This window comes from Eumetopias jubatus, unplaced genomic scaffold (genome assembly GCF_037043125.1).
Source record: "Eumetopias jubatus isolate StellerSeaLion01/CBP00866 unplaced genomic scaffold, mEumJub1_p1.0 scaffold_1, whole genome shotgun sequence".
NCBI lineage: Eukaryota > Metazoa > Chordata > Mammalia > Carnivora > Otariidae > Eumetopias > Eumetopias jubatus.
Genome location: NW_028274807.1, coordinates 149,808,359 through 149,836,115, shown reverse-complemented (window position 1 = coordinate 149,836,115; position 27,757 = coordinate 149,808,359). Strand labels below are relative to the sequence as shown.

The following is a 27,757-nucleotide window of genomic DNA, read 5'->3' as shown; positions in this document are numbered from 1 at the left end:
GATTCTTCCTACATTCTCCATTTGTCTCTTAAAAAAATGTTGTCCACTAATTTTCTGTTTAAATAAAAATTAAGTTAATTTAAAGATAAACATTAAATAGCACACATGGTACAAGGACACTACATGATAATGGTTTGGGAATTGTGACTCAAACCACATTATGGTGCTCTGTTCAGACCCCTTCAATCTCTTTTACTGTTTCTGGACATCCCTCCCTGGGACTTGATGTGCTTTGGCCTCCAGTGGCTGGTACCTGTCCTCAGATCACTGGAACTGTTTTGCTCCCATTCCCCAAGAGCCCAATGTGCCTGGGGACTTTAAGCCCCCCTCCCTCACAGGGACAGTCCATAGCTTTAACTGACAAGTGTGAGAGTATGACAGCCCAGTTCCTTAACCCTCATTTCAGACAACTCTGAGATCCTGTCTAGAACAGAACCTAACACATATAGTGGGCACTCAATAAATGTTTGTTGAAAGAACAAATGTAGCCAAATGTATCAATCTTATCCTTTGTCATATCTGTATTTCTTTGTAATTTTTGTCACTCTTAGCCTTTTCCTATCCATATCTGTATTTCTTTGTAAATTTTGTCACTCTTAGCCTTTTCCTTTAAAAAGCATTTACTTTGCTTTGTTATACTTATTTATGTATTTTTGTATTTAATTATTTGATCCATCCTGATACGCTGTAAAGACTAAGATAAATGTATTTTCTTCTCATGACTAATCAATTGAACCAGTGGCAATTCTTGAATCTTTCCGTCATCTATCAAACCAAGATACTACCTTATCTAAGACTCATTTAGTGAGGTATTATGCAATCATTTATTATGGTAGTTATAAATGATTATGTCACCACATGGAAAAATACTCACCCTATAATTTTAACCATGATATATATTAAGATTTTATTTATTTGACAGAGAGAGAGAGAGCATGAGCAGAGGGGAGGGGCAGAGGGAGAGGGAGAAGCAGACTCCCCACTGAGCAGGGAGCAGACTGCAGGACTCCATCCCAGGGCCCTGGGATCATGACCTGAGTCAAAGGCAGATGCTTAAAGGACTGAACCATCCAGATACCCCTTAACCATGATATTTTTATAGTTACATAAAATTATGTCAACACATTGGCAAGGACAGGGAGAAATGTAGAAAAATAGATTGATTTGAGGATGGTGATAGGGCTGTGGGTGGTTTTTCTCTTTTGATTTCTATGGATATTTATGAAATAAATAATAAGTTGAATCTTTAAATGAACAAAATATGGAAGGTAAGAAGGACTTAAAAGATAGCAAGCTGTTTTTTTACCTGAGCTTGATACAAAGGCTTGGGTGAGGTAATTGCTTTTTGTTTTTGTTTTTTAATGCTACAAAGTTATACATTTTTATCCATTTATTTAACAGAGATAGAGAGCACAAGCAGGCAGAGCGGCAGACAGAGGGAGAGGGAGAAGCAGGCTCTCCACCGAGCAGGGAGCCTGACGTGGGGCTCGATCCCAGGACCATGGGATCACGACCTGAGCTGAAGGCAGCCGCTCAACCGAGCCACCCAGGCGCCCCTGTTTTTTTTTTTTTCTTTTTAGAGGTGATCTCAGGAGGAAGCTGAGGACAGTGAAGGATTGTTACTAGAGGGTCCTGGGGAGTCATTCTTCCAGGAAAGGCCAGACAGGAGAGGTTCTGTGTATGGAAATCATGTTCTTTGGCCGTGTACCTCTGAGTTCTGAGCTCCGAGCTCCTTCCCAGCCTCAACTAAGTGAGCAGAACCTCTGGAAGTCCCCCACCCAAAACATATCAAGGCCTCAAGCATGTGGATGGGTGAGTCCAAATGCTCCCATCACCTTGCCCTGACTAATGGGATGCTACAACAACCAGGCAGCAAGGATACTGCTCTGTGTGGTTATATACTAAGAACTATAGGAGAAACATGTCTCCCTAAACAGCTTTCTCTGAAAGATCCCTCTGACCCCTTAGAATTCTGCAGTTTTTAAAAAGTTGAATTCAGAGAACATTAAAATTCACCAGGCCCTGGGCCAGCCATGCCCTCATAACAAATGTGAAGAGTATTAGAAGTAGGGACAAGTGTAGCCCTGGATGCCATGGGGCCCTAATCTGGTCTGCACTTGGGACGGTTAGGCAGGGCATGTCCTAGAGCCTGGGCTACATACTCTAGGGCGTGCCTTCCTAACCAAAAGGGCACTTCACTTCAATCTTCACGTCTCGGCTACCCCAGGCAATCCACTGGGGTCCCAAAGGTGCCGTGAGAAGAGCAGATACTCATGCATGAGCACACACCGAGGCAACTGGCACCAGGACCCGCCCACACGCACAGAGCCAGGATGTCACTTGAGGTCTTGGATTTGGGGCCTGTGGAGCTTGCCCAACTACCTTTTAGAGCAGCTCCCCTGAAGTGCTTTCCCATCTGCCTAGCCACAGGAGCCCGGTACCAGGGATGTCTCCCACACCGGGGCCTTCACTGGGCTCCACCTGGTGCAGAGACCGGTGAGGTCTGCAGGCTGCCCCTGGCCAGAGGGCTTTTCCCGCAGTGTACTTTAAAACTTTGGAGAGGTTCGCTGGTTCCCCCGGTGAGCACGCGACCTGGCTGCAACCAGCTCCGGGCTCCAGGAGTCGTGGAAGAACGAGAAAGGACCTACCAGAGTCACCCCTTGTAAGTCGCTACGGGGCTGGAAGTGCCTACAAGGCCTGAAGTGCCTACAAGGCCTGAAGTGCGCGCGCAACCCGTGCCGGGGAGGTACGGCTCTACGCCCCAGTCCGCCCACTCATTCTTGCCTATCACGTCACGCTCCGCGGGCCCTCCCCAATCCGCCCGATCGGTGGAGAGCGCGCGCGAGTACTTCCGCTCCGCCCTCGGACCCGCCCTCCTGCGGCACTGCCCCGCCCCCTGTCTGTGTGGCTTCCAAGTTGGAACGCAAAGGCGCTGGCGCGAAAGGGCTCCGACCCTCCGAGGCTGAAGGGGCACTTTCCCGTCATGCATGCGCTCTGGCCGCCGCTCCAGGCCTGACAGTGGCTGGCTGCTCTTCAGAAGCACAGTCCCTGCCCAGCTCGGCCCGCCACAGGCCCCTTCCTTTCCTCAGCCCTCGACCGGCTCCTCCACCCCCTCTTATTGCAGAGCACCCGGAAATGCCCATTGCCCGGGCCCCCCTCGACGCCAACACCCCCACGTGCCAGGAGGTTGGTCCTCGAGGACCCGCCGCCTGGCTCGCAGGCTCTCAGGCCCAATGCGGATGCGGGTTCTGCCGGCACCCCACGCTCGGAGCCCCCAGCCCCGACCACAGACGCCCCCTCTTGACTCCCGCTCACTCCTGGGCCCTCCAGGATTCTTCCCACTCTGGAACCCCTCTGCCGCCCCACACGCCCCCGGGTTCTTCCTCACACCAGCGCCTGGGACCCCTTGGCGGACCGCCTCCGTGTGTAAGAGACCACTCCTTAGCAGCCTCTACCTCTACACACCGCTGCTCTCCGCGCCATCGTCCCAGACTCCTCGGTCCCCGCCCCCGGACGTCCCTCACCCAGCATCTCCCCCAAGGCATCCTCACGGGACCACCGCTCCCCGCCCCGCAAGTTCCTCCTCTGGCCTTCCCCGGGTGAACATCCCTAGTCAGGGCCCAACCTCGCTCCCGCAGCCGTGCGAGCCCTCCTGGGCCCTCTGGTCCCACAGCGCACACCCCTCTGTACCCCACCCGCACACCCACGGGCCCCCGCTTAGCCCCCCACGCCCCTCACCGCGTCTGCCAGACTCCTCCCCACACCTCTCTCCCCCCACCCCCGGGCCCCTCGCCTCTACCGCCAGAAGCTCTCTGGATCTCCTGCATCGCAAGCCCTGCACCCCACTCGTCTGCCCGAGACCCCCCCCCAAGCACACACTCACTCGCACGCTTCTCCCGCCCTCCACTCACCCCGCACCCCTCTGCCCCCCGGGGCCGGCGGGCAGCGCCGCCGCTGGCTGCGGCGACGGAGGCCGGTCTCCGGGCCGGGACACACCCACCCGCCCGCCCTCCTTCTTTCCCTCGCTCCCTCCCTCCTTCCCGCCCGCCCTCCCGCCCTCGCTCGGCGCTCGCTCCTTCCCCCTCGGCCGCTCCCGCTTCCCGCGGCGCCCGGCCTCCCGCTCCGCCTCCCCGTGCGCGGCTCTCCCGGGCGCGGCTCCGGGGTTCATGGTGACGAGGCGGCGGCCGCTCCAGCCCAGCGGCGGCGACGGCGGCGACGGCGGGAGCTGGGGCGCGGGCCCGGGCCGCCTATCCCTGAGCGCGGGGCCGGGCGGCGGGCGCGCCCAGGCGGCGGCGGCGGCTGCGGCGGCTGCGGCGGCTGCGAGCGCCCCCCCGGCCCGCGGCCCCGCGCGCCCCCCGCGCCGCGCCCCCGCGCGCCCGGCTTGCGGGGGGCCGGGCCGGCGGGCGGCCGCCGCGCCGCGCACCCATGGACGGCCCGGCCATCATCACCCAGGTGACCAACCCCAAGGAGGACGAGGGCCGCGCGCGGGGCGCCGGCGAGAAAGGTGAGCTGCGGCGCGGGCGGGCGGCCGCGGGCTGGGGGCGGGCGCACTCCCCGCGCCGCTGCCGGAGTTGGGCGCCGTGCGCTTGTCCCGGCCTGGGGGAGGGGTGCGCCGGCGCCAGAGGGTGCGTGGGTGTGGGGGTGCGCCCGCGGGCTAGACTGTGAGCGGGTGGCGGTGACCCTGAGGGGCTGCGAGTTTGGGTTTGCGCTCCGCTGACCGAGAAGTTGTGAGTGTGTGTGTGTGTGTGTGTGTGTGTGTCTTGCTGGCAGTCTGTGAGTGCGTGTGCCCTGGTAGGTTTTGTGTGTGCATGAGACTGAGAGGTGGTAAGGGGGTGTGCACCTACCAGAGAGGTGCTGAGTATGCTGTGCACCTGACAGGTTGTGAGTGTGTATATGTGCCTGGTGGATTCTGAGTGTGCGCACTTATGTGTGTGTGCACACACCAACTGAGATTGTAAGGGTGTGTATGCACCTACCAGAGAGGTTGTGAGTGCAGGTTTTCCTGCCAGGCCATGAGTTTTTGTATGTAGCCGACTAAGAGGTTGTGGAGTGGGTATGTGTGTGTCTGCCTGAGCGTGAGCCTGCATAAGGGTTATATGTATGTTCCCTCCTGACGGAGTGTGTGTGTGTGTGTGCGTGCAGTGTGTGCTGGCAGGTTGAATAAGTTGTGTCCATGGACGGGAAGGGTGTATGTGTTTGTGCACTCATACACAGGAAGGCTGTGCGCCTGCTTGTGTCGCAGGTGTGCACCACTGAGGCTGTGTGCCTGGGTGTTTTAATTGGTGGTGCAAGTCCTGGGGGGGAAGGAGGGGGATGGGCAGTGCCTAAGCCGTCCCCCCCTTTTGCTACTGTGTAGTCTCAGTGACACCAGCCTGTTGGGAGTGCCAGCAAGGTCTGGTTCTCCCTGGGCCCTTTTAGGGCCTGCTTCTAACGGGCACTCAGAGAGCCCTTAGGGTGCCAGGTGTGTCCCTTCCCTCTGTGCTGCAATGCCTGGTTTTATTTTAGCACATTTGACCCCAACACCGTCTTCTCTTTCCTTCTGGTTCTTCTTTGTGTCTCTTACCCTCTCTGAAACTTGGCATCCCCTTTTCTCGCGGGGGACGTGAGAGTATGCCCTGCTTACTGTCCCTCTAGTGAGTTGTCCTGAGGTTTTGAAGGGCTGAGGAATCTGGCTTGTTCTGTTCTGGTGACTAAAGCCCTGCCTCCCTCTCTTTCTGCTGTGTGCCCCCAAAACACCTGGATTGATGTCAGGAGCAGCCCACCAGGACACCCTCCCCTCACCCAGCCTTCCCTGGCCACAGCCAACTTTGGGAAAGAATCCGATTTCTTTCCATGTGTTATCACCCTTGCTGTGCCAGTGGGGTAAGGTGTGCAGCCCTTCTGAGGACCCTCCCTCCCACAGTATGGGGTGGGAGAAAACAAACCCCTCTCTCTTTCCAAGCAGGGACCACTGGGCAAGCCCATTGGAAGATGCAAGAAAGCGCCAGAGGTATCCTCAGATTGGGTATTTATCAACCCATTTGCACTTTTGTAGACCATAAACATTATGTGTTTACAGACTTGTTTTCTTTTATGTAGAAATAGAAATCAAACTCCCCCAGGCATTTTTTCTGTGCCTCACAAACTGGCTAAAAAATTATGCAAAGAGGGTGCTTCAGGTGAATCTCTTACGTCTCCCTGGGGCCCAAGTGGGCAACACATAGGTTCCTGCCATTGGGGGCTGTCAGTTCTTGGGGCCCTGGCGTGCAAGCTCTGGGCTGGGTGTGTCCTCTTGGGGAAGGTTTAGTGAGAGGCATGAGGGTGGTTTGATATCTGTGCTTCTCACCCACTCCGGATTGATTGCTTTGTGTGATGCTTTGCCAGAGAGAGAATCCACAGCTCTTGCGAGGAGAGGTGTGGCATAAAGGAGGGAAATATTTGTCAGGGTCTCAGCCCTCCTGCTGCCCCCAATCTGAGTCCCAGAGCGGGATCCTCCCCAACTTTCTCTTTTCCTCTAGCTGCTAGGCTTTTTAAAGTAGAGTCAGTTTAGCCAAAATCCAACCATGTACACTCAAGGATGGTGCTTGTTCTCTTCAACCTGTTTACATTGCTTTTCATGACGATCTTTTATTATCTTTAACAGCTTATTTTGTTTGTTTTCTAGTGTCAGGTCGGCTGATTGTTAACTGATGAGGCGAATACTTGCTGCTCTGGGATGGAGTGGCTAGCTATAATAGGTTTTTCTTGCTGAAGCATTAAAATAGGGCTCAGTTCAGCTTTTCACTTTAAAAAATGGGGGAAAAATTGGTCAATTACAATGTGGCAATAAACTTCATGGCCAGACTTTGGAACAGCTTCTTCAGATTCCTAATCCACTGAACAGGTTCAGCAGTGTTTCTAGCTTAAGCACATTGATCTATTTAGATAGGCACAATATAGTTTACCTACTTTTAATTTTAGGTAAACACTTAATCACTTTGTTTTTGTTTATGGGGCCTGGAATGCTGTAAGTTTTTGTGGTAGGAAAGAAACTATTGGTTTTATTTATTTATTTATTTATTTTAAGATTTTATTTATTTGACAGAGAGAGAGACAGCAAGAGAGGGAACACAAGCAGGAGGAGTGGGAGAGGGAGAAGCAGGCCTCCTGCCGAGCAGGGAGCCTGATGCGGGGCTCAATCCCAGGACCCCGAGACCATGACCTGAGCCGAAGGCAGACGCTTAACGACTGAGCCATCCAGGTGCCCCAAGAAACTATTGGTTTTAAAAGCTTACTTTCATCATTTATTCTGTGAAACAGGAATAAAAATGCTACTCTTGGATTTGATATGAGGGTTAAATGAGATGATGTACGTTAAGGACTCTGCCTGGTGTGCCACTATTCCATAAGCCTTTCTTTAGGTGTAGATTTGTTTAAAAAAAAAAGTACTAATAAATATGGGCTATGGTGTTTTGCCCGAGTTGAATTACTTCTTGACACGTTGCCACGTGGTGGTACACTACTTGAAGATGACTGTCAGGATTGTCACTGTCAGCCTGGCCTGTCAGGGAAGATGTATTTCTTACTTGTGTTGGATTGGGTTGATAATATAAAGATGCAGAGACAGATTTCCATGTGAGTTCAACTCAGTCTGCTTTGCTATCTACAAATTTACTCTTACAAATCAATAAGAAAAAAATCATAAGAAAAAGCTAAACAATACAGCAGAAAAGTGGACAAGGGAGGTAGGAACAAGGAAGTCATAGACGAGGAAATCTGTTCGATAAATGTATGAAATGATGCTCTTCTTCATGTGAAATAGTTTCATGCGTCAGCTTGGCTGAACATTTAAATGACAACAAAGTAAATAAAAGTTTTGGGAAATCGACACTCTTACAGACTTTTGTTAGGAAATAAAATAAGTACTTTTTAGAGAGTATTTTAGTACTGAATTCTTTAGGAATGCATTTGGCTGCAAGTAAAAGAAAATCAGGCTTATACTATGGCTTAAACCAATAGGAGTTTATTCTCACATAACAAATAGTCTAGAGGTAAGCTCCTGCTGGCTTTGGTTCAGCAACTCATTGATAGCAGGACTGACATCACGGTGATTCTCTAGGCTTTCCTTCAGTGTTGTAACATGGCTGCCACCCCTCCAAAAACCACAGCCACTTTTAGGGCGGAAAAAAGGGACAGTGCCAGTCACGTCTATCCCTTTTACCTGGAAAGCAAAAAAACGTTCCTAGGGACTACTCAGCAAACTTTTGCTGATGTTTACTTAGCTAGAACTGGGTCACATGGCCACCCCTAGCTGCAAGCGAAGTGAGTTTGTTATGGGAGGCATGAGATGATTAGAAATGGGTGGGAACAGGTATTGGTTGGCCAATCAACAATACTGGCATACCTTCAATGCTTCGGGTCTACTTCTGGGATTTTGTCCTAGGGAAATGTCCTCATATGTGATCAAAGAAACATGTACAAGCATTTTCCCTGATGGGCGTATTACTTGCCTAGCAAAAAAATCCATTCTGAGTTACTTTTTTTTATAAGGTGAGAAATGTAAATTCAGTTTGTTTTTGTTTTTGTTTTGCCTCTGGCTGCCTAGTTGCTTCAGCCCCATTTGTTGGAAAGACTATCCTTCCTCTTTTGAATTTCTTTTGCATCTCTGTCAATCTCTGTCAGTCAGTTCAGTGTGGGTCTCTTTCTAGGTTCTTGATTTTGTTCCACTCATCTCTGTGCCTGTACATCTGTTTATACTGTGCAGTCTTGATTACAGTAGCTATGTATGAACTCTTGAAATAGAAGAGACTGATTCCTCCAATTTTTGTTCTTTTTCAAAAATTGTTTTAGCTGTTCTAGTTCTGTTGTTTTTCTATATGCATTTTACAATAGTCTTGTCTATATCTGCAAAAAGTCTTGTTGGGATTTTGATAAGAATTTTATTAGACCTGTGTATAAATTTGGGGACAACTGACATCTTTACGATGTTGAGTCTTCCAATCCATGAACACATTATATTTCTCTATTCATTTAGATATTCTTTGATTCTTTCATCAGGGTTGTATAGTTTTCAGCATATAAGTCCTGTTGATGTTTTGTCAGATTTACATTTAAATATTTCTCTCTCTCTTTCTTTTTAAGATTTTATTTATTCATTTGAGAGACAGAGAGCAAGCACAAGAGAGCATGAGCCAGGGGGAGGGGCAGCGGGAGAGGAAGAAGTAGACTCCCCACTGAGCAGAGAGCCCCATGCAGGACGCCATCCCGGGACCCCAGGATCATGACCTGAGCCGAAGGCAGAAGCTTAACAGACTGAGCCACCCAGGCGCCCTTCTCTCTCTCTGTTTTTAAGTGATCATATTGTACTTTTAATTTTGGTCCGAGTATTCAATGCTAGTATGTAGAAATATAATTGATTTTTGTATGTTTGTCTTATATCCTGTGACCTTGCTGAGTTCACATATTAGTTGTAAGAGGCTTTGTCGATTTCTTGCAGTTTTTTAACATAGAAAACATCATCAAATAAGAACATTTATATTCCTTCATTTCTGATTTGTGAACTTTTTATTTCTTTTTCTTGCTTTATTGCACTCACTAGAACTTCCAGAAGTATGTTGAACAATAGTGGGGAGATTGGACAACCTCGCCTTGTTCCCAGTGGGAAGCCATTCAGTCTTTTACCATGAAGTATAATGTCAGCTGTAGGTTTTTTTGTAGAAAATCTTTATCAGGTTGAGGAAATTTCCCTGTATTTCTATTTTTCTGAAAGCTTTTATCAAAAATGGATGTTATTTTGTCATGTGCTTTTTGTGCATCAACTGATATGGTCATGTGAGTTTTTGTCTTTGGTCTGCTAATGTAGTAGATTATATTGATGGATTTTTGAATATTGAACCAGCCTTCCATCCCTACAATAAACCTCATGGTTTTATGAGGTATATAATTCTTTTTATATATTGATGAATTCTGTTTGTTAAGAAATTTTACATCTGTATTCATGAGTGATACTGTTTCTTTTTTTTGCATTGTCTTTAATCTGATTTGGTATCAGCTTCACAAAATAAATTGGGAAGCGTTCTTTTTTTTTTTTCTGGAAGAGATTATGCAGAATAGGTGTTCATTCTCCAATGAGATCATCTGGGCCTGGAGATTTCTTTTGGGGGGAGTTTTTAACTACAAATTCAATTTCCTTAATAGTTATAGAGATATTCAAATTATCTCTTTCATATTGGCTAAGTTATAGGTGCCTTTTTTTTCAAGATTTAATCCATTTCACATAATTTGTCAAATTCATGTGTAGAATTGTTCATAGTATCATTCCCATATTACCTGTTTGATGCCTGCAGGGTTTGAAGTGATATACTCTGTTTCATTCCTGATATTGGTAATTTTTGTCATTCTTGCTAGAGGTTTCTCAATTTTCTTGATCTTTTCAATGACCCAGCTCTTTGCTTCATTAATTTTCTCTATTGCTTTTATGCCTTCAACTTCAATGATTTCTGTTATTTTCTTTTTTATTTCCTTCCTTCTGCTTGATTTGGGTTTATTTTGCTCTTTTTCTTGGTTCTTGGAGGAGAGCTTAGATTATTGATTTGAGACTTTTCTTCTTTTTTTTTAATGTTTATTTATTCATGAGAGTCAGAGAGAGAGAGAGAGAGAGAGAGAGGCAGAAGCAGAGGGAGAAGCAGGCTCCCTGCCTAGCAGGGAGCCCGATGCAGGACTCAATCCCAGGACCCTGGGATTATGACCTGAACTGAAGGCAGACACTTAACCATCTGAGCCACCCAGGCGCCCTGAGACTTTTCTTCTTTTCTAATGTATGCATTTAGTGCTACAAATTTTTCTCTTAACTCTACTTTTGCAGTGTCCCACAAATTCTGATGTTACATTTTCACTTTCACTCAGTTCAATGTATTTTTTTAAAAAATGGACTATTTTTTAGGGCAGTTTCAGGTTCACAGCAAAATTGAGTAGAAATTAGAGAGAGTTCCCATATAACACTGACCCCACACACGCACAGCCTCCCTCCACTATCAGTATCCTGCACCAGAGTGGTACATTTACTGCACTCTGTGAACCTGCATTGACACACTGTTACCACCAAGTTCACAGTTTATATTATGGCTCACTCTTGGTGTTTTACATTCTATGGGTTTTTTTTTTAAAGATTTTATTTATTTATTTGAGAGAGAGAATGAGAGAGAGAGAGCATGAGAGGGGGGAGGGTCAGAGGGAGAAGCAGACTCCCCGCCGAGCAGGGAGCCTGATGTGGGACTCGATCCTGGGACTCCAGGATCATGACCTGAGCCGAAGGCAGTCGCTTAACCAACTGAGCCACCCAGGCGCCCCATTCTGTGGGTTTTGACAAATGTGTCATGGCATGTATCCACCATTAGAGTATCATACAGAGTAGTTTCACTGCCCTAAAAATCCTCTGTGTTCTGTTTATTCATTCCTCCCTCCCCGCAACCCCTGGCAACCACTGATCTTTTTACTGTTTCCGTAGTTTTGCCTTTTCCAGAATGTTACATAGTTGGAATCATACAGTATGTAGCCTTTTCAGATTGGCTTATTTAACTTGGTAGTATGCATTTAAACTTCCTCCATGTCTTTTCATGGCTCATTTCTTTCTAGAGTAGAATAGTATTCCATTGTATGGATGCACCATAGTTTTTCCATTTACCTACCAAAGGACATCTCAGTTGCTTCCAGGTTTTAGCAGTTATGAATAAAGCTGCTATAAACATCTGGGTGCAGGTTTTCCAGGAGACACAAGTTTTCAGCTCCTTTGGATAAATAGCAAGGAGCACCATAGTAAGAATATTTTTAGTTTTGTAAGAAACTGCCAAACTGTCTTCCAACGTGGCTGTTCCATCTTTAGTTTTCAGAAGTTTAGTTATGATATGTCTTGGTGTGGATTTCTTTGGGTTTATCCTGTTTGGATTTAGCTCAGCTTCTTGAATTTGTAGTTTGTGTCTCTTGCCAAATTTGGAAGTTTTCAGCCATTATTTTCTGAAATATGTTTTCAGCATTGCCGTTTCTCTTCTTCTGGGATGCTGATGACACAAATATTAAATCCTTTGCTATAGACCATGGGTTTATCAATACTAACTATTCTTTTTTCTTTTCTCTGTATTAATTCAGATTGGATAATTTCTATTGTCCTATATTCAGGTTCATTCATTTGTTCCTAGTTCCCTCCATGCTGCTAGATAGCTCCCATTCACTGAGCTTTTTATTTCAATTTTTGTATCTTTTAGTTCTAAATCTTCCATTTAGTTTTTCTTTATATCTTGTATTTTCTCTCTTGAGGCTTTCTGTTTCTTTGCTGAGCCTTTCTATTTTCCTCGTTTGCTTTAAAGTGTTCCTAATTGCTTTTATCATAGCTGCTTTAAAATCTTTGTCAGATAAGTATAACATCTCTGTCATCTTGGTGTTGGCATCTATTGATTGTCCTTTTTCATTCAATTTGAGAATTTCTGGTTCTTGGTATAATAAATGAATTACAGTTGAAACCTGGACATTTTCATACTGTGTCATAAGACTCTGGGTCTTATTTAAACCTTTGTTTTATTTGGTTTTCTCTGAACTGCTCTAGCAGAGAAGGGAGAGCACTGCCTCATTATGCCATATAGATGTAGAAGCCCAGGATCTCTACTTGGCCTCTTTTGACACCCTGCTGGGCATGGAGGGAGTTTCAGCTCCCACAGGGTCTCTACTGAACTGCAGTGGGAGGGTGATGGGAAAGCCCTGACTCTTCCTTTGCCTCCTCTAACACTGCCCCAGTGGGAGAGGGGGAGTACTTCATTATTGCTAGGCAGGGATGGAAGTCCAAGCTGGCCACGTGGTCTACACTGACACCTCTGGAGACGAGGAGGCTATATACCAGTTGGTCAGGGATGAAAGTTCCTGCTCCCTACTTGGCCCTCTCTGACACTACCCCAGCCACCTTCCACTCTGATGACATGGAATTCTAGGTACCCATCAGATTTTGCTGGCAGTGTGTGTGTGTGTGTGTGTGTGTGTGTGTGTGTGTGTGTGTGTGTGTGTGTGTGTGTGTGTGTGTGTGTGGTTGGCTACAGTAGAGCAGTTACTGTCTGAAAGTTTTCTGTCTTGCTAGACTATCCCCTTTCTGGTCTTGGGTTATTAGTCTTTTGAGGGAACTCTTGCCTGCAACTGTTGGTGTTCGCTTTATTCAGCTTCTTCAGCTAAGTCTGGGCTATTAGAGAGAAAAAGAAACCCCAGAGATCACTGCAATGTCATTTCAAGTCACAAAGTCCCTAGCTGGTCTTATCTTCTTTCCACCTTTCAGAGTCTTCTTATGTTTACTTTATAAACAGTGTCCAAGGTTTTTAGTTATATTTAGTAGAAAGAATAAGAAGAAATATGTCTACTCCATGTACCTGGAAGCAGAAGCCCCTGATTAGCTTTTAGACTGATCCAAAGTAGTATTTTAAGAAAGACTGGAGTTGGAAAGTTTTCATTTTAAAGGTTTATTTCAACACTGTGTAATGTAAAAGTCAAGGTGAGTTAGTGCTTTGAGAATATTGATTGTCCCCTAAAAAGAGACAGGATAATGAATTCAGTGTGAAATCAAGGCTAGATCAGTAGGGCTTCAGTGACAACTGTTGTTTAAATAACCTTAAAAAGATGCATTCATAAGCTTTGGTCTTAACACCAGAATTTTAGATCAGAGTTCATAATATCTTGATTTAAATGTATTTTTGATCTAATATTCCATTTGATTGGCAAGCATGTTTAAACTCATATCTTTGATTTTATTTCTCAAGCAAGAAAGCATCAATTTAAGTAAATAGAAATGTTTTCATAGGTTAGACACAGAGGAGCTTATCTCTGAATTTAGCACTCATGACTGCCCGGACATGGCTTGCTGGCCAGTGACTGAAAAAGTCTGCTTTCAGTCTGGGCTGCTCTGGAAGGAGGTTTTAGGGCTTCAGAAACGAGCAGACTGCACTTGACAGTTGGAGAGTGGTGCCATTTAGAATGGCAGGACTGGGTTTTCAGAAGGGACCACAGAGCCTCATGTTTAATTCTGAGGTAGGTATGTATGTATGTATTTATTTATCTACTTAGCTATCTATCTTCCAGTTTTATTGAGATGCAATGGACATCCAGCACTCTTTAAGCTTAAGTTATACGGCATGATGACTTACAGACATACCTATTGTGAAATGATTACTACAATAAGTTTAGGTTACATCCTTCACCTTGTATAATTACAAAACAGAAAATTCCTTTTTTTTTCCTTATGATAAGAACTTTTAGGATTTTCTCTCTTAGCAACTCTGAAATATACCATACAGCAGTGTTAACCATAGTCATCATGTTATACGTTACATCCCCAGTGCTTATTTATCTTGTAACTGGGAGTTTACAAGTTTGTTTCTTATGATCATGTTCACCCAGTCCCCCTCCCTGACTCCCTGCCTCTGGCAACCACAAAGCTGATCGCTTTTTCTATGAATTTGGTTTTTTTGGATACCTCATATGAGTGAGATCATATAGGATTTATCTTTGTCTGTCTGACTTACTTCACTTAGCATAATACCCTCAAAGTCCATCCATATTGTTACAAAGGGCAGGATTTTCTTCTTTTTATAGCTGCATAACATTCCATTGTATAGGCATACACCACATCTTTATCCATTCCTCTACCAATGGACACTTAGGTTGTTTCCATGTCTTGGCTATTGTGAATAATGCAGCAGTCAGCATGGGGTGGGGGCAGATGTCTCTTTGAGATGGTGATTTTGTTTCCTTTGGATATATACCCAGAAGTTAGGTAAATGCCTTTTTCTCTTTTAGTGAAGTTAAGGGTAGAGGAAGTGGGATACATGACAGTAGCAGTGGGTTCACTGGGTCTTTTCAGCCAGGAACTGGCAGAAGTCAGGAAACACTCTGGTCACCAATGATTCTAGACTTAAATATACATATATTTTTTTTTTAATGTATTTTTTTGTTTTATTTATTCATTCGAGACACAGAGTTACACACAGAGAGAGAGAGAGAGAATGAGCAGGGGGAGAAGCAGAGGGAGGGGGAGAAGCAGAGGGAGGGGGAGAAGCAGGCTCCCCGCCGAGCAGAGAGCCCGATGTGGGCCTCGATCCCAGGACCCTGGGATCATGAACTGAGCCTAAGGCAGATGCTTAACCATCTGAGCCACCCAGGTGCCCTACATATATATTTTTAATGTATGTTTTTTTCACTTGCTTTGTCAGTAACGTATGGTGCCAGGGTCAGGGAATGTAAGGAGTCTCGAGTAATATTAAAGGTATGATATATAACTTCAAACTTATTTTCCAGATCTTAAATCTTGATCTATCAGACGTTTAATGTTTAGTATTTTAATGACCTGCCTTTCTTTTTAAAATCTACTTTCTTTAAAAAAAATAAAATAAAAAAAAATAAAAAATAAAATCTACTTTCTTTAAATAGTTTTCTTCCCTTTAATCTTTTAACATACACTTTCCTATTTTCAAAAAAGTCAAGATACATATTCAGTGCTATATTTAAAATAAAATAAAGCAAATATTTGCCTTTATGGCTCTGAAATGACATCATATAATGGAGCAAAGGCTTAGGAACTCTTTGTAGCACTAGGTTGGGATGTGGACATTTTTGTGTTTGGGATCAGGACTGCAAACACTAGGGGCATAGTTCTCTGAAATCAGGGCATAATAAACAGTGGTCTTTATGGATGCTAAGGATTATGTAATCACCTAAGTAATAGCTCATTTTGTTTCTGAGTAGCTACTTCAAGTTAAAAACTGAAAGGTTTCTTTGTAATTATGATTTGTGTTAAGGCTATTTGCCAAAATGTGTTAAAATCCTGGTACCCAAAGCACTTTAAAAACTTAAGGGAAATGGCTTAACATTTGATGACTGATACTATCCTTATTTTTCATAATTAGTATTTAACTTAAGCTTTAAATGTTTCAGGGTATCTTGAAGAAAAAACTGCACCGCCTTGTCAACATGGCTTGAATGAAATGTAGCCTTTTAGTACCAGAGAGAAGTCAGTGTTCCAATGAGAACGTATACTGTACTTTACATTGAATAGAATATCTCCTGCATTCTGATCAAGATTCAGCTTTCACGCTTAGCATATCATTAAATTTGTTCTGAGGATTTGGCTCACTTATGTTCAAGTCAGAAACCATTGACCTTAATTCCATAGACTTCATTCAGTCAGAGCCATATTTTCTTTCCTCTTTTTGAGGAAACGGCTCAACACATTCATTTTGGTTTTGGTTAGAATAAATACATTTCATAGCAGTTATCAAACAAGTATGCAATTTGAGTAGCTTATTAACTCAGTTAGATGTTTAAACAGTTATTAGTGAGCATTAATTTTTCTACTCTGCTGTATACCCAGTATCACTGCCATAGGCCTGACTTCTTTTTTAATTTTTTTAAGTTTGTATTTATATCGAGGTAAATTTGCGTACACTAAAAATCACTCTTTTTGGTGTAACCCAAGGTTACAAATTTCTGCGAGTGCTGACAAACTCGAGCAGCTATATAACCACCTCCACAGTCAAGGCAGAGAATATTAACATCAGTCTCAAAATACTCCCGGTGCCCCACTGCACCCATCCTCCTTCTATACTCAGCCCCCAACAATGACCCCATTCTCTCCCCTATTGTTTTTTGCCTTTTCTGGAATGACATACACTAAATGGAATGATGTAATATGTAGCCTTTTGAGTTTGGCTTCTTTCATTTAACCTGATGCTTTTGAAACTCATTCAGATGGTTGCATATATCTTTCGTTTGTTTGCATTTATTGCTGGGTGGTATTCACTTGTATGGAAGCACCACAGTTTAAAGGTACATGTTTCACGTGGCGCCTGGGTGGCTCAGACGGTTAAGCGTCTGCCTTCGGCTCAGGTCATGATCCCAGGGTCCAGGGATCGAGCCCCGCATCGGGCTCCTGGCTCAGCAGGGAGCCTGCTTCTCCCTCTCCCTCTGCCTCTCCCCCTGCTCATGCTCTCTCTCTCTCTCTCTGTATCTCTGTCTCAAACAAATAAGTAAAAAAATCTTAAAAAAAAAAAGTATATGTTTCACTTTATAAAAAAACTGCCAAGTTATTTTCCAAAGTGGTGGTACCATTTTGCATTTCCATCAGCAGTATATTACAGTTCCAGTTGCTCTACATCCTTGTCGGTACTTGGCCCTGTCAGTTTTTAATTTTAGCCATTGTAGTAGGTTTCTAGTGGTATCTTGTCATTGTTTTAATTTGTATTTCCCTAACAACTGATAGTGCTGAGATTCTTTTTATGTGCTTGCATGCCATGTAAATAAATTCTGTGCTAAGTTGTCTGTTCAAATTGTTTCCCAGTTTTAGAAAATGAGATTGATCTCTTTTTTAAAAGATTTATTTATTTATTTGAGAGAGAGAGCACATGTGAGCAAGCAGGGGGAGGGGCAAAGGGAAAGGGAGAGAGAGAAACCTCAAGCAAACTCCCCTCTGAGTGCAGAGCTTGACATGGGGCTCCACGCAGGGCTCGAACCCAGACCCTGAGATCATGACCTGAGTCAAAATCAAGAGTTAAAGTAAAGCCACCCAGGCACCCCATGGATTGTTTGATTTCTTTTTATTGAGTTAGAAGATTCTTTATATATTCTGGATACACATTCTTTGAATGAATATGTTTTATAGGTATTTTCTCTCAGTCTTTGGTTTGTCTTTTCATTCTCTTAGCAATGTCTTTTATTTTCCAATTTTTAACTTGTGGTGAAATACATACAACATAAAATTTACCATCTTAACCATTTTTAAGTGTACAATTCAGAGGTGTTAAGTACACTCACACTGTTGTGCAACCATCACCACCATCCATCTCCAGAACTCTCTTCATCCTGCAACACTGAAACGCTGTACCCATTACACTAACTCCCCATCCCCCCTCACCCTAGCTCCTGGTAACCACCATTCTACTTTCTGCCTCTGATTTTGACTATACTGGGTACCTCATGTAAGTAGAGGCAGGCAGTATTTGTCTTTTTATGACTGGCTTATTTAACTTACTATAATGTCATCAAGGCTGATGTCTGTTGTAGCATGTGCTATAATTCCCTTCCTTTTTAAGGCTGAGTAATATTCCATTGTATATACAGTTAGTTGACCCTTGAATAATTAAGAGGTTAAGGGCACTGACCTGACGCAGTTGAAAATCCACATGTAACTTTTGACTCCACAACAACTTAAACTGCTAATAGCCTTCTCTTGACAGGAAGGCTTACTGATAGCATGAACAGACAATTAATACATATTTTGTATGTTATATGTATTATATACTATATTCTTACAATAAAGTAGGCTAGAGAAAATATTGAGAAAATCATTAAGACAGAGTACATTTACATTATCATATGTAAAAAAATCCACATATAAGTGGACCCATATAGTTCAAACCTATGTTTTTCAGGGGTCAGTTGTATATATACTGTATATATGTTATATATATGTTTTTTATATGCTATATATATACAGTGCATACGTATATATATCATACATATTGTATAAATTTTATATACCACATTTTGCTTAATTATTCATTTGTCAGTGGACACTGGGTTGCCTCCATGTTTTAGTCATTGTGAATGGGTATATATCCAAAAGTGGAATTGCCGCATCATACGGTAATTCTATGTTTAATTTTTCAGGATCAGCCATACTGTATTCCATAGCAGTTACACCATTTTACATTCCCTTCAGGTATATAAGGATTCAAAATTTTCCACATCCTTGCCAATACTTGTTATTTTGGTCTTTTTGATAGCAGCTACCCTAATGGGCGTGAGATGCTGATGTCTTCTGAAGAGCAGAAATTGAGGTTTATTTGTTTGCATATGGATGTTGCGATTGTTTCTGCCTCATTGATTGAAAAGACCATCCTTTCTCTATTGTACTGCCTTTGAACCTTTATTAAAAATCAATGGACTACATATAGGTGGGTCTATTTCTGGATTCTGAACTCTCCTTAAATTTTGATCACCTCCTTAATGTGAAGTGGTGTTAAGCTTAATATAGTGGCAGCCCTCCCTCAGAAGTAAATTTTTAGTCATGATTTAAGCAGAAGAGAAGACCAAGACATTTTACAATCTGGCAGGGAAGATTTACTCTGCATTTTGTGGTGAGGGGGGCTCTGAAAGACAAAACCTATGACTTTTCCAGTCTTTTCTTAGGAACTTACCCAAACAGATTTTGCATCGTGTATCTTTTTTTTTTTTTTCAGATTTAGATTTGGGGCTGAGTGTTTCTTCTAATCTTGAGTATCCTTCTACAGAAAGCTAATACAAAAGTACAAGATAAGATAAATAAGCATTTGAGTTGAAAATATAGTCTCCCATAGTTATACAATAGTATAAAAATAGTGACTATCTTGATGGAGTCTAAGCGAACAAAGGAGTAGAATATCACTAGGACAGAGAAATGTACCGAAGCTCCAGCCCTGCGGATACCTTTCAGGCTGTCTGCAGATGTCTGGGGTGGTGGAGGCAGGGAGAAGTGCTTATACTACCCGAAACAAAAGGGCAGAACCAGCTCCATTCACTGGATAGCTTCATTGCTTTTGTCCCCACGTAAGTAAACAGGTGAAACTTTCCCAAGAAAGAAGTCCTCATCCAGGAGTTGTGACCCAGTTTGTATAGAGATCACAGTTGTGCTGGCCATTAATGTTAAGATGTCACTTAGAACATGATATAGAGATGATCAGAGTCTCAGAGATGGGAGAGCCCGGGCAAAGGGCTAATATCCTTTTCTGTCTTCCTACCTCTTATCTGAGCTCTCATTCCAGCTCTTCATCTGTGAGGCTGCTGGAGGTAAATTTCTAAAGCACAGCTCTGCTCATGCTACTGCCTACTTAATTCCGTTCTGTTTCTCTATGATTCCCCATTGGCCCCAAGACAGGAACATGATGTTTTATATAGCCTGTAAGCCCTTCATGGACTGACCCTAGACCACCTTTACAGTCTCCTGTCCAGGGACTCCTCTTCTACACTCTAATGAACTACTTGCTGAGCCCAAGCAGGCTGTGATTTTTTTTGCTCCATTGGCATGTACTGATTCACCTTACTGGAATGCTTTTTCCCTTATGTGACTGATGGATTCTTAGTCCTCCTCTAAGATCCAGCTCAAGTATCGCTCACTTTCTCTTGACACCTCCTTGTACTGCCTGAGCAGGATGCGGTAAATAGAATGTAACGTTCGAAGGCATAGGCTTGGGTTTGAATTCCATCTCCATCATTATGAATTGTGTGAACTTTCACAAATTAGTTAATCTCTCTGAGCCTTGATTTTATTGTATTCTTTTTAAAGATTTTATTTATTTGACAGAGAGAGACACAGTGAGAGAGGGAACACAAGCAGGGGAGTGGGAGAGGGAGAAGCAGGCTTCCCGCAGAGCAGGGAACCCGATGCGGGGCTCGATCCCAGGACCCTGGGATCATGACCTGAGCCGAAGGCAGACTCTTTAACGACTGAGCCACCCAGGCGCCCCTGCGCCTTGATTTTATAGTAGCTAATCCTTCATAGGATTATTAAGAGGATTAAACGGTATATGTGTATTTATATAATGCATATCAAAATACGTAAGTGTCTGATAAACATTTCTTCTTGTTATTATTCATATTATTTCTAATTCATTTATTCAGAAGCATTTATTGAGCACTCACTATATGTTGTTCACCCATACCAGGTGCCTGGGATGCACAGATGAATGAGACCTGCCCATAGATTTGAAGTGTTCAAGCATAGTGCTCTAAGAAGAAGATACACAAAGTGCCATGGAAACTATTACTTATTTTATGCCCACTGTATGCCAAGTACTTTACATGCATATCTCATTTCATCCTCCAACAACCTTTAGATGTAGGTATTATAATCCATATTTATATCGGTGGAAACAGACTACTTAACCTTAGAGAAGTTAAGTAACTTGCTTATATGATGTAGATAGACCTACCAAGTAGTAAAGCCAGGAGTCAAACCTGGTGTGTGTGACTCCGTTAAAAGGAAACTTAGGAAATATTTGGAGAATACCATAAGCTCAAAAGATTTACATCTTCAAAGACAGCAACCATATTTTTCCAAAAGATGCTTCTTTTTGCTTCTGCCAGAGGCGGCATATTTAACAGGATAAATTCTAGGGCTCACCCAAGTTGACAGGCCACATTTTCTTACAATTCATGCTCTGTTATTTATATAACAAATTCTGTTTCCTTGAGTCTTACTATTAACTCTTCACCCTCTTCATATTCACTTGTGTACTGTAAACAGAAATAAGAGAAGTTAAAGTAAAGGCCAAGAATCCAATAGTTTTTATCTCTAGAATTTGGAAGAAGTGGTAGGTTCCCCTCTTACCATTTACACACTATTTCTAGGTGTGTCATTAAATAAAAGTGGAGTTTTGAGGTGTTTTTGGAAGGAAAAGCGCTAAGAAGGCTCTTAAAGATGCTTGAATCCCATTGTATTGGTCAGAGTTCTTAGTGGCAAACCACAGAATCCATGTGAACTGTTTTAGACAGAAGGGAGTTTGTCAAAAGATTTTAGTGACTTTTAGGTCTTCTGATATGGCCAAAGAATCAGACTTGGCTATTTTACAGCCAGAGCAAAATGCTTAAGTACACCTTAGAACTATCCTAGTGAAATATATGACTGCCCCCACCTGCTGATGATTCAACTTAGCAGCATCACTATAACAATCCTTGTTCTCTCTTAAGAGATGCTCATTTTCTAGAAACTCCTAGAAACAAAAGAAAGCCAATTCTTTTTTTTTTTTTTAATAAGCTCTGTGCCCAACATGGGGCTTGAACTCTCAACCCTGAGATCAAGAGTCGCACGCTCTACCAATTGAGCCAGCCATGTGCCCCAGGAAGCCAACAATGAAATCATATAAGGCAGTTAAAAGGAATAAACTAGAGTCACACCTTGTTAACATGGCTAAAATTTTAAAATGTAACATTGAATGAAAAAGCAAGTTCCATAGTAACAGTTAGAGTGTGATGCCATACATAAATTTGAAAACATACAAGAATAGTTTATAATGTATGGATATATGCATATATAAAACTGCAGGAACATCCTTATTGGTGAACAAATTCATAATAGTGGTTATTTCCCAAGAGGGAGGAAAGGGAATGGAATCAGGGAAGGCTATATAAGTACCTTCAGGTGTATACTGAATGTTTTGTTTTTTATAAACTATTAAGACGAATACAGCAAGATTTTAAGAGGTCCTAGAGCTGGGTAGTTAGGTAGCCTAATATACAGTTGTTTGTTATATTTATTCCTTGTACTTATGTTTAAATATTTCATAATTAAAATGTTAATTCTGGACTTTGAATATTAAGATAAATTTATCCTTTAGATAAATTCAGAAGTGGTAAAGAGGCAGTTATTGAATTTAGTTGGTTCTTTTCCCAATGGGAGAGTGTTCAGGAAGATATCCAAAAAACTTGGTCATTGAGCTTTCCAGAGGGGGTTCAAGTGATCTCAGTGCTAACTCAGGCTGTGCCAGATACGCAGGTTGGAGCCAGGTCACACCCCAGTCCTATTATGTTTCTCTCAGGTGACCTTTCAAAGGGTGTTGTGAGTGCTTGGTCTGCAGTCAGGTTGGCTTTGTGTAGAGTGCTGGCCACAAAAGTCTACGTTGGTTTAAAACATTCTATTTACAAATGTGTAGTCAAATAGCTTGGGTATCATCAAAGGATAATTTGTTTGATTTGCGAATTCTGCCCCGTTATCATGGGAATTTATTTCAGGAATAAAGGAATTGAAATGTTTAGTCAAGTCCTTTATATTAAGCAAAGTAAAATCATTTTGGAAGGAGAACAAAGAAATGTGTGAAATGCAAAATCAAAAGGAGTCATCTTAAAAGAAATCAACTGAAAAAGTGTTTGAAGACCTGTGGCGTCCCTCGCACAGAGGCCCTTACTAAGGTTTTGAACTGATGGGATCAACATCTGGACTGGAGCTCTGGTTCCCTGGTCACCTGGGCCTCCTCCCGCTCTGGTTTTTCAGTGAAGGGATTTTTAACCTGGAGTCTACAGATCCCCAAGTGGTCCCTGAATAGAATTCAGGGAGTCTAGCAACTTGGTTAGCAAAAGATATTACTTCTTAATTTTCATTGACCCATAACTAAAATTGAGTGTTTTTCTCAGTTATGAAGATAACTGGAGATAAACCGCTATAGTATTAACAGTACCTGTAACTTTATCGTCATGTCCCAAAGAGACCGGCCCCATCGTTTTCTTTTCTTTCAATGTCCTTGTGAGGTTTTGGTATCACGGTTATGCTGGCCTCAAAAAACAAATTGGAGAATTTTGTTCTCTGGAAGATTTTGGGTAAGGTTAGTGTTATTTCTTTTTTAAATATTGAGTAGTATACATTGGTGAATCCCTTTGAGGCCTGGAATTCCTTTGTAGGAAGGTTTTTAAATGTAGATTTAATTTACTTAATAGATCTAAGACTATTCAGATATTCTGTTTCTTCTAAGTTTTGGCAGGTTTCTTTTTCCTAGAAATTTGTCCATTTCATCTACATTTTCAAAGTTGTTCAAACTCTCCTCTTTTTAATGTCTGTAGAATCCATAACACTGTCCCTTTTTCATTCTTTTTTTTTTAAGATTTTATTTATTTATTTGACAGAGAGAGACACAGAGAGAGAGGGAACACAAGCAGGGGGAGCGGGAGAGGGAGAAGCAGGCTTCCCGCGGAGCAGGGAGCCCGACGCAGGGCTCAATCCCAGGACCCTGGGACCACAACCTGAGCCGGAGGCAGACGCTTAATGACTGAGCCACCCAGGCGCCCCTCCCTTTTTCATTCTTGATATTAGGTAAAATTTTTAAACATGAACGAAACTCAGGGTTCAGAAGGGTTTAGGGAAAGGACAACTATTTTTTTTTTTAAGATTTTATTTATTTAGTTGACAGAGAGAGAGACAGCGAGAGAGGGAATACAAGCAGGGGGAGAGGGAGAGGGAGAGGCAGGCTTCCTTCCGAGCAGGGAGCCTGATGAGGGGCTCTATCATGGGATCATGACCTGAGCTGAAGGCAAACGCTTAACGACTGAGCCACCCGGGCGCCCCAGGGAAAGGACAACTATTGATGGGAGTTGAAATTAGTACCATCTTTCTGGAAGACCGTTTTGCAGTGTGTATCAAGCAAAATGTGAGTATATTTTATCCAAGAACATTTTTAAAAAGGAATTTGCCATGAATAATTTCACAAATGCAAAAATATTCCACACAGTGTTATCTATAGCAGCAAAAAAAACAAACAAGCAAATGAAAAACACCTGGAAACAAATCAATGGGGGACAGGGAAGTAATTATGTTAGTTACATTCACTAGAATAACTTTTATGGTTACAAAACTTAGGACAGGCCATTGACATAGAAAAGAGCTAGGGGGATACTATTGGCTATAAAAAGCAAGTCTCAGAAGAGCATGTACGGTGTAGTCTCTTCTGTGTTAATACATACTTCTATATGTGAATGTATACAAAGAAAATCATTTGGAAGTATAGCCACCCAATTTTTTTTTAAGATTTATTTATTTGAGAGAGAGCACGCAAGTATGTGAGTTGGAGGGGAGGGGCAGAAGGAGAGGAAGAGGGAGAGAGAATCTCAAGTAGACTCCCCACTGAGTGCACATTCCCCACTCAGGGTTCCATTCCACAACCCTGAGATCATGACCTGAGCCAAAATCAAGAGCCGGACATTTAACGGACTGAGCCACCTAGGAGCCCCAGCCACCAGATTTCTAACAGCAGTTATCTATGGGTGGTAGAATGTTGGGTAAGAGTTATTTTCTTTTTGCTCTTCTGTATTGTTTAAAGTGTTTGCATGAACATGCATCATTTCTACAAAAATAGCAAAACTTTCTAAAGAGCTTGGCAGTCACAAGATGAGAGGGTGGTTGGGGAGGGGAGTGTCAAAGCATTTTTCTTGCCTGATGGAGAACAGCCAGGAAGGAAGGAAAGCTTGAAGCTGTAAGAAAGAAGGGACAATCAGTTGAGTAAATCCCTTAGAAAGACAGGAGGGCCTGGATTCAGACACAGAAGTTAGCCTTAGAGGAGCAGGACAACTTTTCTTCCCCGAAGGGAGGAAAAGACAACTGGAGATGTGAAAAGCTCAGAGCCAAAGAGAAGGGAGGTAAGAACGTTCACAACTCATGGCTGCCGATTTCTTAGTGAAATCGGAGGTAAGACCATTTGCCAAGAGTGGGAAATGAAAGTGGAACAGGGGTCTTGAGGCAGGTGGGTCTCTCATAGTTGGCCTTACGAGAGGGATGTGGGGTGTGTGGGCAGCTGAGCTGACTGGGGGCCTACTGAAACTTTTGAAAGAGCCCAGTGGTATGGCTGGCACTTTTTATCTAGCAGAATGCACAGTTGATGTCAGGTTTTAGGGTGGTGCAGCAGGCTTAGCAGAGCTTCGGAGGATGACAGAATTCGGGATACTGATGAGGGCAATTTACCTAATTGGCCTTGGAATCCAGGATGCTTGGGAGGAAAGTGAATTAGAGAGAGTGCTAAGGACTGGATATTGAGTTGGAATATGAACATCCAAGAAGCCAGAGGACGGATGTTCATGGTCAAAGTGGGTTTCAGAGTTTGACATGTTCCAGGGGACACAGGGTTGGCTAGGTGGCCACAGAGTATCAGGAATGGCTGTAGAAGTTGGGAAGGTCAGGATTGTGATGCGGGAGTTTTAGTGGTCTTCCTCGTCGATGGGAGTATTTCCCCAGGGTGGTGATGGGAACTCTGGAGAAGAAGGTTTTGAGGCAGGTACTAAGAGATTGGTTTCGAGGATAGAAAGAAGGCTGACTCCTCAGAGAAGGCTTAATGAAGAAAGCCGGGAGAGCCCTGGTCTGGAGTCACTACAAGGGAGAAGGGAGTTTACTGACTTGCCGTATAAAGGCCCAGGACACTGGGATGCAGGAGGTCTGTCCTTGAAGCTGATGGGCAAAGCCAGGTTTGCAATGCAGGAGGCTGGCGGGAAGAGTTGTCCAGAAAAGAAGAAATGCTCTGTTGAAGCCTCTTAGCAAAGGGACAAGGGGCAGGGACAAAGGGGTGCAGATGAGTGTGCTAACAATATGAGAAAGGGGGTTCTAAAGAGAAATGTGCTGGCGAGAGGAAGGGCTGAGCTGCAAATAGGTGGAGCTTTATCTGCTGGGTTCCCAGAGGAAATGCTGAACTGTATGTTTCTTTTTCTTAGCACAGAGCAATATCTGCTCACTACAGAGAACAGAAACTACAGATAAGCAAAAAGCAAAAACAAGTAAACAAAAAACCCTAAGAACTACCCACGATCCCAGGGGCTTGGAGATTTTCCCATTGACATGTCCTTCCCCTCCTGTTCCTACTGCCATAGATCCAGGTCAAGGCCACATCATCTTTACAATAAGCCTGTCCTCTGGGTCATAAATCTCTGTCCCTAGCTGAGCCCCCAGGCCTGCCCCAGCTCCTCTCCCACCCTTCCCTTCCTGCATAAGCCAACACAGTCATTTTCCCCAAATGCCACTTTCCATTGTCGCTTCTCTTGGTAGGTTCCATCATATACTACATCCCCTCCCTGCACTTCAAGGGCTTCTCTAACGTGGAACCATCTTACTGCCCTATGCTCATTTCCAAATATTTCTCTTTTCTTAGACATGCTTTATTTCCCTCCCAGCTCACTTTCCCATATCCTCACATCTGGGTCTCTGTCCCCTCACTGTGATGCCCCTGTTAGGACAACCACCCCATTCCAAAATCCACCCCTGTGAAGGCCTGGTGCCCTACTCTAGCCCCTAATGACTGATGTTTGGCCTCCTAAGTACTCATCTGACCACCCCTTTTAGGACCTTATCAGTTGGATTTCAGTAAACACTTAGGTGTGTCGAGTATACTTGGGTACACTTAGGTGGAAGCAAAGGATTTAGAGCCGGGAGGAGCCTAGTCCCCTTATCTTACTGATGAGGAGCCTAATAAGATTCATAAAGGCCAAGGAACATCCTCCTAGTCAACCAGCAAGCTGTTAATAAAGCTAAGACTAGAACCCCGATTCTCAGACCTAAATGCTACATGTTGAATTGAAATTTGCTTTTAAAATACAGACTTTCTGTGATACCTGGATGTGAAGCTCCAGAGGCCTAAAGCAATGATTATCACTTTTTAGAGTACATTAGAATTACCTGGGGAGGGGCACCTGGGTGGCTCAGTTAGGTTAAGCGTCTGCCTTCGGCTCAGGTCATGATCCCAGGGTCCTGGAATCGATCCCCGCATTGGGCTCCCTGCTGGGCGAGCCTGCGTCTCCCTCTCGCATTCCTCCTCTCCCACTCCCCTCTCTCACTGTTTCTCTCTCTGTTAAATAAATAAATAAAATCTTTAAAAAAAAAATTACCTGGGGAGATTTCTAAAATTCCAGACTTATAAGCCCAATAGGGGGAAACTCTGATTGAGTAGGGGTGGAGTAGAACCTGAGTTTCCTCATTAAACAAACAAAATAAAACAAACAAAGACAACTCTCCACATGACCCTGATATAGATGATCCTCAGATCACCCTTTGAGAAACGGAGTTTGTGACTTTCTGTTTCGAGCTCTCTGATATTGCCCCTGTAGACACTCTTAAGCTTTTCTGAAGCTTCCTGTGTTAGGAGCAGGTTTGGGTTAACCCACAACCAGATTCCCAGCCAGAATGTACCAGCAGCAGCCTTGTGCTGTAGTCTGCATACCTTCTCAGGCTCAAGCTGGCCTGGACCCCAGCTGCTGCCCTCCGTGGACATGCTTGGCC

At 43.6% G+C, this 27,757-nt stretch overlaps 1 protein-coding gene across 2 annotated transcripts in view; it reads left to right on the top strand.

The window, feature by feature from the left end:
• The first annotated feature begins 4,425 nt into the window (after positions 1-4,425).
• The window catches only part of CTDSPL (CTD small phosphatase like), a 109,391-nt gene continuing 86,059 nt past the window's right edge, over positions 4,426-27,757 (top strand). For both annotated transcript variants that reach the window (XM_028107189.2, XM_028107188.2), the window contains exon 1: positions 4,426-4,504. In XM_028107189.2, coding sequence (XP_027962990.1) covers positions 4,426-4,504 — 79 coding nt within the window. The remainder of the gene's footprint in view (positions 4,505-27,757) is intronic.